General features: G+C 58.4%; 1 protein-coding gene across 1 annotated transcript in view; it reads right to left on the bottom strand.

Annotated features, from left to right (window-relative positions):
- ANKS6 (ankyrin repeat and sterile alpha motif domain containing 6) overlaps window positions 1-13378 on the bottom strand; it is a gene marked incomplete at its 5' end in the record, with an annotated part of 44385 nt that extends 31007 nt beyond the window's left edge. The window contains 4 exons of the mRNA XM_076064336.1: window positions 6015-6462; window positions 7672-7716; window positions 11287-11494; window positions 13184-13378. Of these exons, the coding sequence (XP_075920451.1) occupies window positions 6015-6462; window positions 7672-7716; window positions 11287-11494; window positions 13184-13378 (896 nt within the window). The remainder of the gene's footprint in view (window positions 1-6014; window positions 6463-7671; window positions 7717-11286; window positions 11495-13183) is intronic.
- Between the last annotated feature and the right edge of the window lie 65 nt (window positions 13379-13443).

Here is a 13443-nt window from a genome sequence, read left to right on the forward strand (position 1 = left end):
AAGTGTCGAACGCCCGCTGGCAGGAGGTCACGGGGCAGACCCAGGTGCCACGGGTCGACTGACTGAGATGACTGGCTGATGCACCACCTGTGCCCCCTACTGTGCCAACCTGCTGTGCTTTAGCCACCCGGCGCTCCGCTCGTTGTTCTGAGCGTCGCTCCTCCGTCCTCCGTTGTTGTTGGAGGGCGACTGCCTCCAACTGCCCAGTAGCATCCTTCACGAGCCTCCTCCACAGAGGCCGATCTTGACACCGCTGGTACCAGTCATCGGCAAGTCCACTCAGCTCCACGTCCTCCTGTACCACATCACTCCATCTCTTCTCTAGCCCGTGCCGCGCCCGCTTAGCCCCCTCAATCCGGCCAAACAAAAGCTGTTTCGGCATGTGGTGGCTGGGCATGCGGGCTATATGACCCAGCCAACGCAGCCTTGCCTGCCGGAAGAGCTCACCGATGGGACCCTGCCCAGATCTTTCAAGGATTTGTGAGCTCCTCACACAATCCAGTCTGGTTAATCCCAGGATAGATCGTAGGCAGGCCAGCCTAAATGTTTCTAACCGGCGAAGATGTTCCATTAGGGGGGTCCACGTTTCGCAAGCGTAGAAAAGGGAGGGAATGACCGAGGCCGAGAAGACCTGAAGCTTAGTGCGGAGCGACAGACCAGGTAGCTTCCACACAGCGTTACGCAACCGATGAAAAGATATTGCCGCTTGCCTGATTCGGAGTGAGACCTCTGCTGTTAAACTGGAGCCAGTCATAAGCACACTGCCCAGGTAAGGGAAACTCTCCACTCTCTCCACAACTGCCCCATCACCGATTGGGAGTTGTGGGGGTGGAGTGTCCAATGGTACAAAATACCCAGGCAGGTGCTTAGTTTTGGTGGGGCTGATGGTAAGGCCCCACCTCTTAGTGACACGCTCCAGTCTCAGCAGCAGCGTCTCCAACTCCTCCTCTGAATAAGCAGCTATTACCAAATCATCAGCATACATAACGTGGTTGAGCAATAGGGAGCCATCCCTTGACCGCACCCGGGCATCGATTAGCCTCCCATTATATCTGTACCATATGGAGATTCCCCCGGTACAGCTATTGAAGGCTTCACGAACTACGTGGTCAAAATAGATGTTAAATAATGTGGGAGCCAGAGGACATCCCTGTCGCACCCCAAGGTGTACAGGGAATGGCTCTGACTCCCGGCCACGTAGTTTTACCCGGGCCCGCTCACCATCATGAAGGTCCTTAATGATCGTGAGCAGAGGGTCAGGTACTCCAAAAGCACGAAGAACGACCCAGAGCCCAGGCCTACTGATGGTATCATAGGCCTTGACCAGGTCAATAAACACTCACCCACACACTCACTCACCCACACACTCACTCACTCGCTCACTCACTCACCCTCACACTCACACCGACTCAACCACACACTCACCCCTCCACACCCTCACCCACATGCTCACTCACACCCACTCACCCACACGCTCACCCACACGCTCGTCCACACGCTTACCCACACGCTCACCCACACGCTCACTCACCCCCCCAAACGCTCACCCACACGCTCACCCACACGCTCACTCACCCCCCCAAACGCTCAACCACACGCTCACCCACACGCTCACTCACCCCCCCAAACGCTCACCCACACGCTCACTCACACTCACCCACACTCTCACCCACACGCTCACCCACACGCTCACACACATTCACCCACACGCTCACCCACACGCTCACCCACACGCTCACCCACACTCTCACCCACACGCAACAACAACAACCGCCATTCGCCACTAAGTGGCGGTGACGTCACCACGACGCTTGTGCCAGGCTATGTGCACCCTGAGGCCACGTGAAGTGTCGAACGCCCGCTGGCAGGAGGTCACGGGGCAGACCCAGGTGCCACGGGTCGACTGACTGAGATGATTAGCTGATGCACCACCTGTGCCCCCTACTGTGCCAACCTGCTGTGCTTTAGCCACCCGGCGCTCCGCTCGTTGTTCTGAGCGTCGCTCCTCCGCCCTCCGTTGTTGTTGGAGGGCGACTACCTCCAACTGCCCAGTAGCGTCCTTCACGAGCCTCCTCCACAGAGGCCGATCTTGACACCGCTGGTACCGGTCATCGGCAAGTCCACTCAGCTCCACGTCCTCCTGTACCACATCACTCCATCTCTTCTCTAGCCCGTGCCGCGCCCGCTTAGCCCACTCAATCCGGCCGAACAAAAGCTGTTTCGGCATGAGGTGGCTGGGCATGCGGGCCCCATGACCCAGCCATCGCAGCCTTCCCCGCCGGAGGAGCTCACCGATGGGACCTTGCCCAGATCTTTCAAGGATTTGTGAGCTCCTCACACAATCCAGTCTGGTTAAACCCAGGATGGATCGTAGGCAGGCCAGCCTAAATGTTTCTAACCGGCGAAGATGTTCCATTAGGGGGGTCCACGTTTCGCAAGCGTAGAGAAGGGAGGGAATGACCGTGGCCGAGAAGACCTGAAACTTAGTGCGGAGCGACAGACCAGGTAGCTTCCACACAGCGTTACGCAACCGATGAAAAGATATTGCCGCTCGACTGATTCGGAGTGAGACCTCTGCTGTTAAACTGGAGCTAGTCATAAGCACAATGCCCAGGTATGGGAAACTCTCCACTCTCTCCACAACTGCCCCATCACCGATTGGGAGTTGTGGGGGTGGAGTGTCCGATGGTACAAAATACCCAGACAGGTGCTTAGTTTTGGTGGGGTTGATGGTAAGGCCCCACCTCTTAGTGGCACGCTCCAGTCTCAGCAGCAGCGTCTCCAACTCCTCCGAATGTGCAGCTATTACCAAATCATCTGCATACATAACGTGGTTGAACAATATGGAGCCATCCCTTGACCGCACCCGGGCGTCGATCAGCCTCCCATTATATCTGTACCATATGGAGATTCCCCCGATACAGCTATTGAAGGCTTCACGAACTACGTGGTCAAAATAGATGTTAAATAATGTGGGAGCCAGAGGACATCCCTGTCGCACCCCAAGGTTAACAGGGAATGGCTCTGACTCCCAGCCACGTAGTTTTACCCGGGCCCGCTCACCATCATGAAGGTCCTTAATGATCGTGAGCAGAGGGTCAGGTACTCCAAAAGCACGAAGAACAACCCAGAGCCCAGGCCTACTGATGGTATCATAGGCCTTGACCAAGTCAATAAAGCAGAGATGTAGGTCTTGTTAGAATTCCCTACACCTCTGCTATAGCAGACGGACAGAAAATATGGCATCTGTGCAGGACCGCCCTTTCCTGAAACCGCATTGGGGCTCCGCAAGCCTCTCCTCAGCGTGCCTAGCAAGGCGATGTTGAATAATCCATGCCAGGACCTTTCCGGGCACACTAAGGAGTGAGATGCCCCTGTAGTTGTTACAGTCTGTGCGGTCCCCCTTCTTAAAAAGGGGGACCACCAGGGCATCCTTCCAATCCTGCGGAACCCGTCCAGTGGTCCAGACTGTTATGATGTCATATAGGGCAGTCTGTGCACTAACGCCGCCCTCCCTCAGCATTTCGCTTGGGAGATCATCTCTGCCCGCTGCCTTTCCTGGTCTCAGACTCCAGATCGCTTTCAATACTTCCTCAACAGATGGCACCTCAGCCAGCCACTCATAGGGGGTGACTTCTTCCAATATTTGAGGCACCGCAGCCTCAGCAGGGTCATCCTCACTTTGTGCCACGATGTTTTCCTGGCTGAGGGATTTTCCCTCCCCCAGGACCTCACAGAAATGCTCAGCAAATCTGAAAACATGTTCCTGGGGGTCGGAGATTGGGTCACCGTTTTTTCCCCTAATGATGGTAATAGGTGTGGCGCTGCAGGTTACTTTTTTGATGGAGTTAATTAGAGATTTGTGATCACGGGCCACTGAGGCAGACTCCATCTCCTCAGCAACCCGCGACCACCACCCATCCTTGCAGCGCCTCACGGCTCTCCGAACCTCCGAGCGAAGGCTGCGGTAAGCCTCCTCATTCTCTGACGTGGGATTCTGTAGCCGATGACAGTGGGCCTGTCGCTTTTTCTCAACCATCCTGAACACCTCCTCTGTCAGCCAGGGTCTCTGGCGAGGTCTGGACTGCGTACCCAAAGCAGCCATTGCAGCTGCATGAGTCACAGTCCTAAACCTCGCCCATTTACCCTCGACATCAGGAGGAGTCGGGGACGATGCCAATCCCAGCCGCAAGCGATGATGAAATTCTCGCTTGCAACTTTCATCAGATAACTGAGACCAGGCCACTTTAGGTTGGAATGGGGTCCTGGGTGTACACCCACCACCGGAGTGGAAGAATGGCAGGCACATCTTACAGATGACTAGTCGATGGTCAGAGAGCAGATCAGCTCCACGGTAGGTCCTGGTGTCAAGGACATGGGCTCGCATCCGCTGGTCCGTCACTATGTAGTCCAGCAGATGTTCTTGCTTGGACCCGGCATGCATCCATGATGTTGTGTGAATGCGCCGATGCCGGAACAGTGTGTTGGTAATTACAAGCCCATGGGCTGCACAAAAATCTAGCAGCCTCCTACCGTTGTTATTGAGCTGATCTGGACCATGCCCTCCAATCACTCCAGACCAGGTGCCAGTATCGTGACCAACTCGGGCATTGAAGTCACCCAACATGATGACTATCCCGAGGGGCCACTTTAGACAGCACCTGTGACAGGAGGTCATAAAAGGCATCTGACTCATCGGCTTTGCCTGCATCCCTCCACGGATGTTCATCTTCGGTGGGGGCATAAGTAACCACGACCACCATTCCTCGCCTCCGGTTGATGGGAAGGCGAGCCCAAAGTAGCCTGGGGCTTACAGCTTCCCACACCTCACCGCCACGCTCCCACGCCCCCTTCATTCTTTTGTTCAAAAGAAGAGCCACACCCTGTTGTATGGCAGTCTGCTGCCCCGAGTAGAGGACTGTCCACCCCTCATGGTGGCAGGAGCCAGAGCCGGTCCACCGGACCTCCTGAATGCCACATAGATCCAGGCGGTACCGGTCCAGCTCCCGACAGAGGAGTGGCAGCCTCTCCTCCGCAGTGAGTATTCGAAGATTCCACGTGGCCACCCGAAGTGGCTTTTCGTTGTTTCTGGAGGAGCCCTGAGGGTAGATATTCAATCTCCTGGCTCCGCCAATTGGGGTTTGGCCAGGAGACGTCATAGACGCCTGGCCCCCCGGGGCCTCCGACACAAGCTTATTAGTTACATATTTCAGTTTAACTCGTGGTTTAGTGGTAATAAATTGAAGGTGAAGGGGTTACCAGCCCCTCGCACCCGTCCAGAGCCCCCGTTTAGCTCCTGTGGTGGACACATATGCCATGAGGGGAGGAGCCAATCAAAATTGGACCTCCCCCCACAGCACTGTCCACGACAGAGTTGCCCGTCCGGCACCGCAAGGAGGTAGCGGGTTGTTTTGCCACCCACACTCAACCACACTCTCACCCACATGCTCGCCCACGTGCTCACCCACACGCTCACTCACACGCTCACCCACACGCTCACCCCACCCCCACGTGCTCACCCACGCGCTCACCCCCACGTGCTCACCCCCACGTGCTCACCCCCACGTGCTCACCCCCACGTGCTCACCCCCCACGTGCTCACCCCCCACGTGCTCACCCCCACGTGCTCACCCCACCCCCCACGTGCTCACCCCCACGTGCTCACCCCCAAGTGCTCACCCCCACGTGCCCACCCCCACGTGCTCACCCCCACGTGCTCACCCATCCCCACGTGCTCACCCCCACGTGCCCACCCCCACGTGCTCACCCCCACGTGCTCACCCCACCCCCACGTGCTCACCCCCACGTGCTCACCCCCACGTGCTCACCCCCCACGTGCTCACCCCCCACGTGCTCACCCCACCCCCACGTGCTCACCCCCACGTGCTCACCCCCACGTGCTCACCCCCACGTGCTCACCCCCACGTGCTCACCCCCACGTGCTCACCCCCCACGTGCTCACCCACCCCCCACGTGCTCACCCCCACGTGCTCACCCACCCCCCACGTGCTCACCCGTGATAGGCTGCCTGCATGAGTGCCGTCCACCCGTTGGTGTGGTCCCGGTGGTCGAGCAGGGCCGGAGCGGCGTCCACGAGGGCCTCCACCAGGCCCACGTCACCCAGCACGGCCGCCAGAATCAGGGGGCTGGCGCCGTCCTGGCCCAGCCGCGAAGCCTGGGACCTTGCCGAGCCGCCGGCACCACCACCAACACCGGCACCACCACCAACACCGGCAACACCAACACCGGCAACACCAACACCACCGCCAACACCAACACCAACACCGCCAACACCGCCGGCACCACCGCCAACACCGCCAACACCACTGCCAACACCACCACCACCGGCAACACCGCCAACACCACCGCCGGCAACACCGCCGGCACCACCGGCACCACCGCCACCGCCCTCCGCTTCTTCATCACCCTCCACCAGGAGGCGACGCGCCAGAGCCACGTCACCTTTGGGGGGGGGTGGGGGGGAGGGGGGGTGGAGGGGGTTAGAGAGGAGGAGGTGAAGGGGGAGTGGAGGGGGGAGTGGAGGGGGAGTGGAGGAGGAGGTGAAGGAGGTGAAGGGGGAGGAGGTGAAGGAGGAGGTGAAGGAGGAGGTGAAGGGGGAGGAGGTGAAGGAGGAGAAGGAGGAGGTGAAGGAGGAGGTGAAGGAGGAGGTGAAGGAGGAGGGGGGGGGAGGAGGAGGTGAAGGGGGAGGAGGTGAAGGAGGAGGTGAAGGAGGAGGTGAAGGAGGGGAGGAGGAGGGGGAGGGGAGGGAGGTTCAGAGTGGCCGTGTCCCCGCTTTGTGCACCTGTGAGGCTCACTGACACGCTGAGCTCGAGCCCGAGGTCTGGGTCACACTCTAACACTCACATTCACACTCACTCACACTCTCACACTCTCACACTCACTAACACTCACATTCACACTCACACTCTCACTCTCTAACACACACTAACACTCTCTCTCTCTCACACTCTCTCTCTCTCACACTCTCTCTAACACTCACACTCTCTCTCTCTCTAACACTCTCTCTCTCACACTCTCACTCTCTAACACTCACACTCTCTAACACTCTCTCTCACACTCTCTCTCTCTCACACTCACTCTCTCTCTCTCTAACACTCTCACTCTCTAACTCTCACACTCTCTCTCTCACACTCACACACACTCTCTCACTCACACTCACACTCTCTCACTCACACTCTCTCTCTAACACTCTCACTCTCACACACACTCTCTCACACTCACTCACTCACACTCTCTAACACTCACACTCTCTCACACTCACTCTCACACTCACACTCTCTCTCTCACTCTCTCACACTCTCTCTCACACTCTCTCACACTCACTCTCACACTCACACTCTCTCACACTCACACTCTCACACTCTCTCTCACTCTCTCTCTCTCTCACTCTCTCACACTCTCTCTCACACTCTCTCACACTCACTCTCACACTCACACTCTCTCTCTCACTCTCTCACACTCTCTCACACTCTCACTCACACTCTCTCTCTCACTCTCTCTCACTCTCTCACACTCTCTCTCACACTCTCTCTCACACTCTCTCTAACACTCTCTCTCACACTCTCTCTCACACTCTCTCTCACACTCTCACTCACACTCTCTCTCCCACTCTCTCTCTGTCCGTCTCTCTCTCCGTCTCTCTCTGCTTACCGAGCTTGAGGGCATAGAAAATGTCCTTCTTTTTCTGTCCGTCATCTGCACATAGACAGAGGGACACAAGGACGCACACACAGAGACACGGGGAGACACGGCGAGACGCGGGGAGACGCGGGGAGACGCGGGGAGACGCAGGGAGACACGGGGAGACGCGGGGAGACACGGGGAGAAGCACAGAGACACGGGGGACAGAGGGACACATAGACACGGGGAGACAAAAACACAGCGGTTAGAATACACGGCACCAACTCAACTATCACGCAAATTCCTTACACGGCTAACAGGGGGCCTTCATAGCGGCCGTGTCAGAGAGACGCTGAGGGCCTGGGTTCAAGCCCTGGGTCTGGGTGTCTCTCTCTCAGGGGGTTCACGATGGCCGTGTCAGAGACACTGAGAGTCTGGGTTCGAGCCCTGGGTCTGGGTGTCTCTCTCCAACTCAGGGGGTTCACGATGGCCGTGTCAGAGACACTGAGAGCCTGGGTTCAAGCCCTGGGTCTGGGTGTCTCTCTCAGGGGGTTCACAATGGCCGTGTCAGAGACACTGAGAGCCTGGGTTCAAGCCCTGGGTCTGGGTGTCTCTCTCTCAGGGGGTTCACGATGGCCGTGTCAGAGACGCTGAGAGTCTGGGTTCAAGCCCTGGGTCTGGGTGTCTCTCTCTCTCAGGGGGTTCACGATGGCCGTGTCAGAGACGCTGAGGGCCTGGGTTCAAGCCCTGGGTCTGGGTGTCTCTCTCTCAGGGGGTTCACGATGGCCGTGTCAGAGACGCTGAGAGTCTGGGTTCAAGCCCTGGGTCTGGGTGTCTCTCTCTCTCAGGGGGTTCACGATGGCCGTGTCGGAGACACTGAGAGCCTAGGTTCGAGCCCTGGGTCTGGGTGTCTCTCTCTCTCTCAGGGGGGTTCATAATGGCCGTGTCAGAGACACTGAGAGTCTGGGTTCAAGCCCTGGGTCTGGGTGTCTCTCTCTCAGGGGGTTCACGATGGCCGTGTCAGAGACACTGAGAGTCTGGGTTCAAGCCCTGGGTCTGGGTGTCTCTCTCTCAGGGGGTTCACGATGGCCGTGTCAGAGACACTGAGAGCCTGGGTTCAAGCCCTGGGTCTGGGTGTCTCTCTCTCTCAGGGGGTTCACGATGGCCGTGTCAGAGACACTGAGAGCCTGGGTTCAAGCCCTGGGTCTGGGTGTCTCTCTCTCAGGGGGTTCACGATGGCCGTGTCAGAGACACTGAGGGCCTGGGTTCAAGCCCTGGGTCTGGGTGTCTCTCTCTCAGGGGGTTCACGATGGCCGTGTCAGAGACACTGAGAGCCTGGGTTCAAGCCCTGGGTCTGGGTGTCTCTCTCTCTCAGGGGGTTCACGATGGCCGTGTCAGAGACACTGAGAGCCTGGGTTCAAGCCCTGGGTCTGGGTGTCTCTCTCTCTCAGGGGGTTCACGATGGCTGTGTCAGAGACGCTGAGAGCCTGGGTTCAAGCCCTGGGTCTGGGTGTCTCTCTTTCTCTCAGGGGGTTCAAGATATACTTCCTTGCCCTGTCAGAGACACTGAGAGTCTGGGTTCAAGCCCTGGGTCTGGGTGTCTCTCAGGGGGTTCACGAGGGCCGTGTCAGAGACACTGAGAGTCTGGGTTCAAGCCCTGGGTCTGGGTGTCTCTCTCTCTCTCTCAGGGGGTTCAAGATACGCTGAGGGCCTGGGTTCAAGCCCTGGGTCTGGGTGTCTCTCTCTCTCTCAGGGGGTTCAAGATGGCCGTGTCAGAGACGCTGAGGGCCTGGGTTCAAGCCCTGGGTCTGGGTGTCTCTCTCTCGCAGGGGGTTCACGATGGCTGTGTCAGAGACACTGAGAGTCTGGGTTCAAGCCCCTGGGTTCTAGGTGTCTCTCTCTCAGGGGGTTCACGATGGTCGTGTCAGAGACACTGAGAGTCTGGGTTCAAGCCCTGGGTCTGGGTGTCTCTCTCTCTCAGGGGGTTCACGATGGCCGTGTCAGAGACACTGAGAGTCTGGGTTCAAGCCCTGGGTCTGGGTGTCTCTCTCTCTCAGGGGGTTCACGATGGCCGTGTCAGAGTCACTGAGAGTCTGGGTTCAAGCCCTGGGTCTGGGTGTCTCTCTCTCTCAGGGGGTTCACGATGGCCGTGTCAGAGACACTGAGAGTCTGGGTTCAAGCCCTGGGTCTGGGTGTCTCTCTCTCTCTCAGGGGGTTCACGATGGCCGTGTCAGAGACGCTGAGGCCTGGGTTCAAGCCCTGGGTCTGGGTGTCTCTCTCTCTCTCAGGGGGTTCACGATGGCCGTGTCAGAGACACTGAGAGCCTGGGTTCAAGCCCTGGGTCTGGGTGTCTCTCTCTCTCAGGGGGTTCACGATGGCCGTGTCAGAGACACTGAGAGCCTGGGTTCAAGCCCTGGGTCTGGGTGTCTCTCTCTCTCAGGGGGTTCACGATGGCCGTGTCAGAGACACTGAGAGTCTGGGTTCAAGCCCTGGGTCTGGGTGTCTCTCTCTCAGGGGGTTCACGATGGCCGTGTCAGAGACACTGAGAGCCTGGGTTCAAGCCCTGGGTCTGGGTGTCTCTCTCTCTCAGGGGTTCACGATGGCCGTGTCAGAGACACTGAGAGTCTGGGTTTCAAGCCCTGGGTCTGGGTGTCTCTCTCTCTCTCAGGGGGTTCACGATGGCCGTGTCAGAGACGCTGAGGGCCTGGGTTCAAGCCCTGGGTCTGGGTGTCTCTCTCTCTCTCAGGGGGTTCACGATGGCCGTGTCAGAGACACTGAGAGCCTTGGGTTCAAGCCCTGGGTCTGGGTGTCTCTCTCTCTCAGGGGGTTCACGATGGCCGTGTCAGAGACACTGAGAGCCTGGGTTCAAGCCCTGGGTCTGGGTGTCTCTCTCTCTCAGGGGGTTCACGATGGCCGTGTCAGAGACACTGAGAGTCTGGGTTCAAGCCCTGGGTCTGGGTGTCTCTCTCTCAGGGGGTTCACGATGGCCGTGTCAGAGACACTGAGAGCCTGGGTTCAAGCCCTGGGTCTGGGTGTCTCTCTCTCTCAGTGGTGTTCACGATGGCCGTGTCAGAGACACTGAGAGCCTGGGTTCAAGCCCTGGGTCTGGGTGTCTCTCTCTCTCAGGGGGTTCACGATGGCCGTGTCAGAGACACTGAGAGTCTGGGTTCAAGCCCTGGGTCTGGGTGTCTCTCTCAGGGGGTTCACGATGGCCGTGTCAGAGAAACTGAGAGTCTGGGTTCAAGCCCTGGGTCTGGGTGTCTCTCTCTCTCAGGGGGTTCACGATGGCCCGTGTCAGAGACACTGAGAGCCTGGGTTCAAGCCCTGGGTCTGGGTGTCTCTCTCTCTCTCTCTCTCAGGGGTTCACGATGGCCGTGTCAGAGACACTGAGAGTCTGGGTTCAAGCCCTGGGTCTGGGTGTCTCTCTCTCTCTCTCTCAGGGGGTGTTCACGATGGCCGTGTCAGAGACACTGAGAGCCTGGGTTCAAGCCCTGGGTCTGGGTGTCTCTCTCTCTCTCTCAGGGGGTTCACGATGGCCGTGTCAGAGACACTGAGAGTCTGGGTTCAAGTCCTGGGTCTGGGTGTCCTCTCCCTCTCAGCGTGTCCACGTGACGCGGGCGTACGTCCGACGCGTCCGCGTCCTACCGGGCCGTGCCGTGGTGCGGCCCTCCAGCCAGCGCCTGCGCCTGGGCGCGTCCCAGCGCCGACGCCACGGCGAGGGCCGTGCGGCCGCGACGTCGGCGCGGTCCGGCTCGGCCCCCCGCGCACCGGCAGCTGGGCCACCGCCACGTTCGCCCGAGGCGGCCGCCAGTAGCAGCGGAGTCCAGCCGGTCACGGAAACCGCCTCGTCCACCTGGGCGGGGGGGGGGGGGGGGGTGGGGGGGGGAGGGGAGCGGGGGTGGGGGTGAGGGGGGTGAGGGGAGGGGGCAAACGGGGGGGGGGGGGATAGGGCCACTCCACACCATTCACACATTCACCAACTCACAATTCACTCACACATTCACTCACCCACTCACCCACTCACCCACTCACTCATTCACTCACTCATTCACTCACCCACTCACTCACCCACTAATTCACTCATTCACTCACTCACCCATTCACTCACACATTCACCAACTCACCCACCCGTTCACTCACCCCATTCACTCACTCACCCACTCACTCACACATTCACCAACTCACCCACCGTTCACTCACTCACACATTCACTCACTCACACATTCACTCACCCACCCATTCACACATTCACCAACTCACACATTCACTCACTCACACATTTCACTCACCCACTCACCCACTCACTCATTCACTCACTCATTCACTCACCCACTCACTCACCCACTAATTCACTCATTCACCCATCCACTCACTCACTCACACATTCACCAACTCACCCACCCGTTCACACATTCACCAACTCACCCACCCGTTCACTCACTCATACATTCACTCACTCACCCATTCACTCACACATTCACCAACTCACCCAACCGTTCACTCACCCACACATTCACCCACTCATACATTCACTCACCCACCCATTCACACATTCACCAACTCACTCACACATTCACCAACTCACCCACCCGTTCACTCACTCACACATTCACTCACTCACACATTCGCTCACCCACTCACTCACACATTCACTCACCCACCCATTCACCCATTCACCCACTCACTGACACATTCACTCAGCCACTCACTCATACATTCACTCACCCACCGATTCACACATTCACCAACTCACCCACCCATTCACTCACCCACTCACTCACACATTCACTCACCCACCCATTCACACATTCACCAACTCACCCACCCGTTCACTTACCCACCCATTCACTCACCCACCCATTCACTCACCCACTCACTCACACATTCACTCACCCACGATTCACTCACCCACCCATTCACTCACACATTCACTCACCCACCCATTCACTCACACATTCACTCACCCATTCACTCACCCACCCATTCACTCACCCACCCATTCACTCACCCACCCACCCACCCATTCACCCACTCACTGACACATTCACTCACTCACTCACCCACCCATTCACTCACCCACCCATTCACTCACCCACCCATTCACTCACCCACCCATTCACTCACCCACCCATTCACTCACACATTCACTCACCCACCCATTCACTCACCCACCCTTCACTCACCCACCCATTCACTCACCCACCCATTCACTCACCCACCCACCCATTCACCCACTCACTCATTCACCAAGTCACTCACTCACCCATTCCACTCACTCATTCACCAACTCACTCACCCACCCACTCACACCACCACCCACTCACTGACACATTCACCAACTCACTCACTCACCCATTCCACTCACTCATTCACCAACTCACTCACCCACCCACTCACACCACCACCCACTCACTGACACATTCACTCACTCACTCACCCATTCCACTCACTCATTCACCAACTCACTCACCCACCCACTCACACCACCACCCACTCACCCCCCCACCCTCCCCACCCTCTCTCCCCCCCCCCACCATCTCACCTCTGCCCCCCAGTCCAGCAGCACCCTGATGACAGCGTCGTGCCTCCCGTAGGCCGCTAGAGCCAGGGGCGGCGGAGCCGTCTCCTCCTCGCAGCTCCACCCAGCACCACCACCACCACCACCGCCACCACCACCACCACCACCACCGCCACCACCACCACCACCACCACCGCCACCACCGCCACCACCACCACCACCACCACCGCCACCACCACCACCACCACCCACCACTACCACCACCGCCACTACCGCCACCCACC

This window comes from Petromyzon marinus, unplaced genomic scaffold, assembly GCF_048934315.1.
Source record: "Petromyzon marinus isolate PM22_M1 ecotype Great Lakes invasive population unplaced genomic scaffold, UKy_Petmar_22M1.pri1.0 PM_Scaffold_394, whole genome shotgun sequence".
Classification (NCBI taxonomy): domain Eukaryota; kingdom Metazoa; phylum Chordata; class Hyperoartia; order Petromyzontiformes; family Petromyzontidae; genus Petromyzon; species Petromyzon marinus.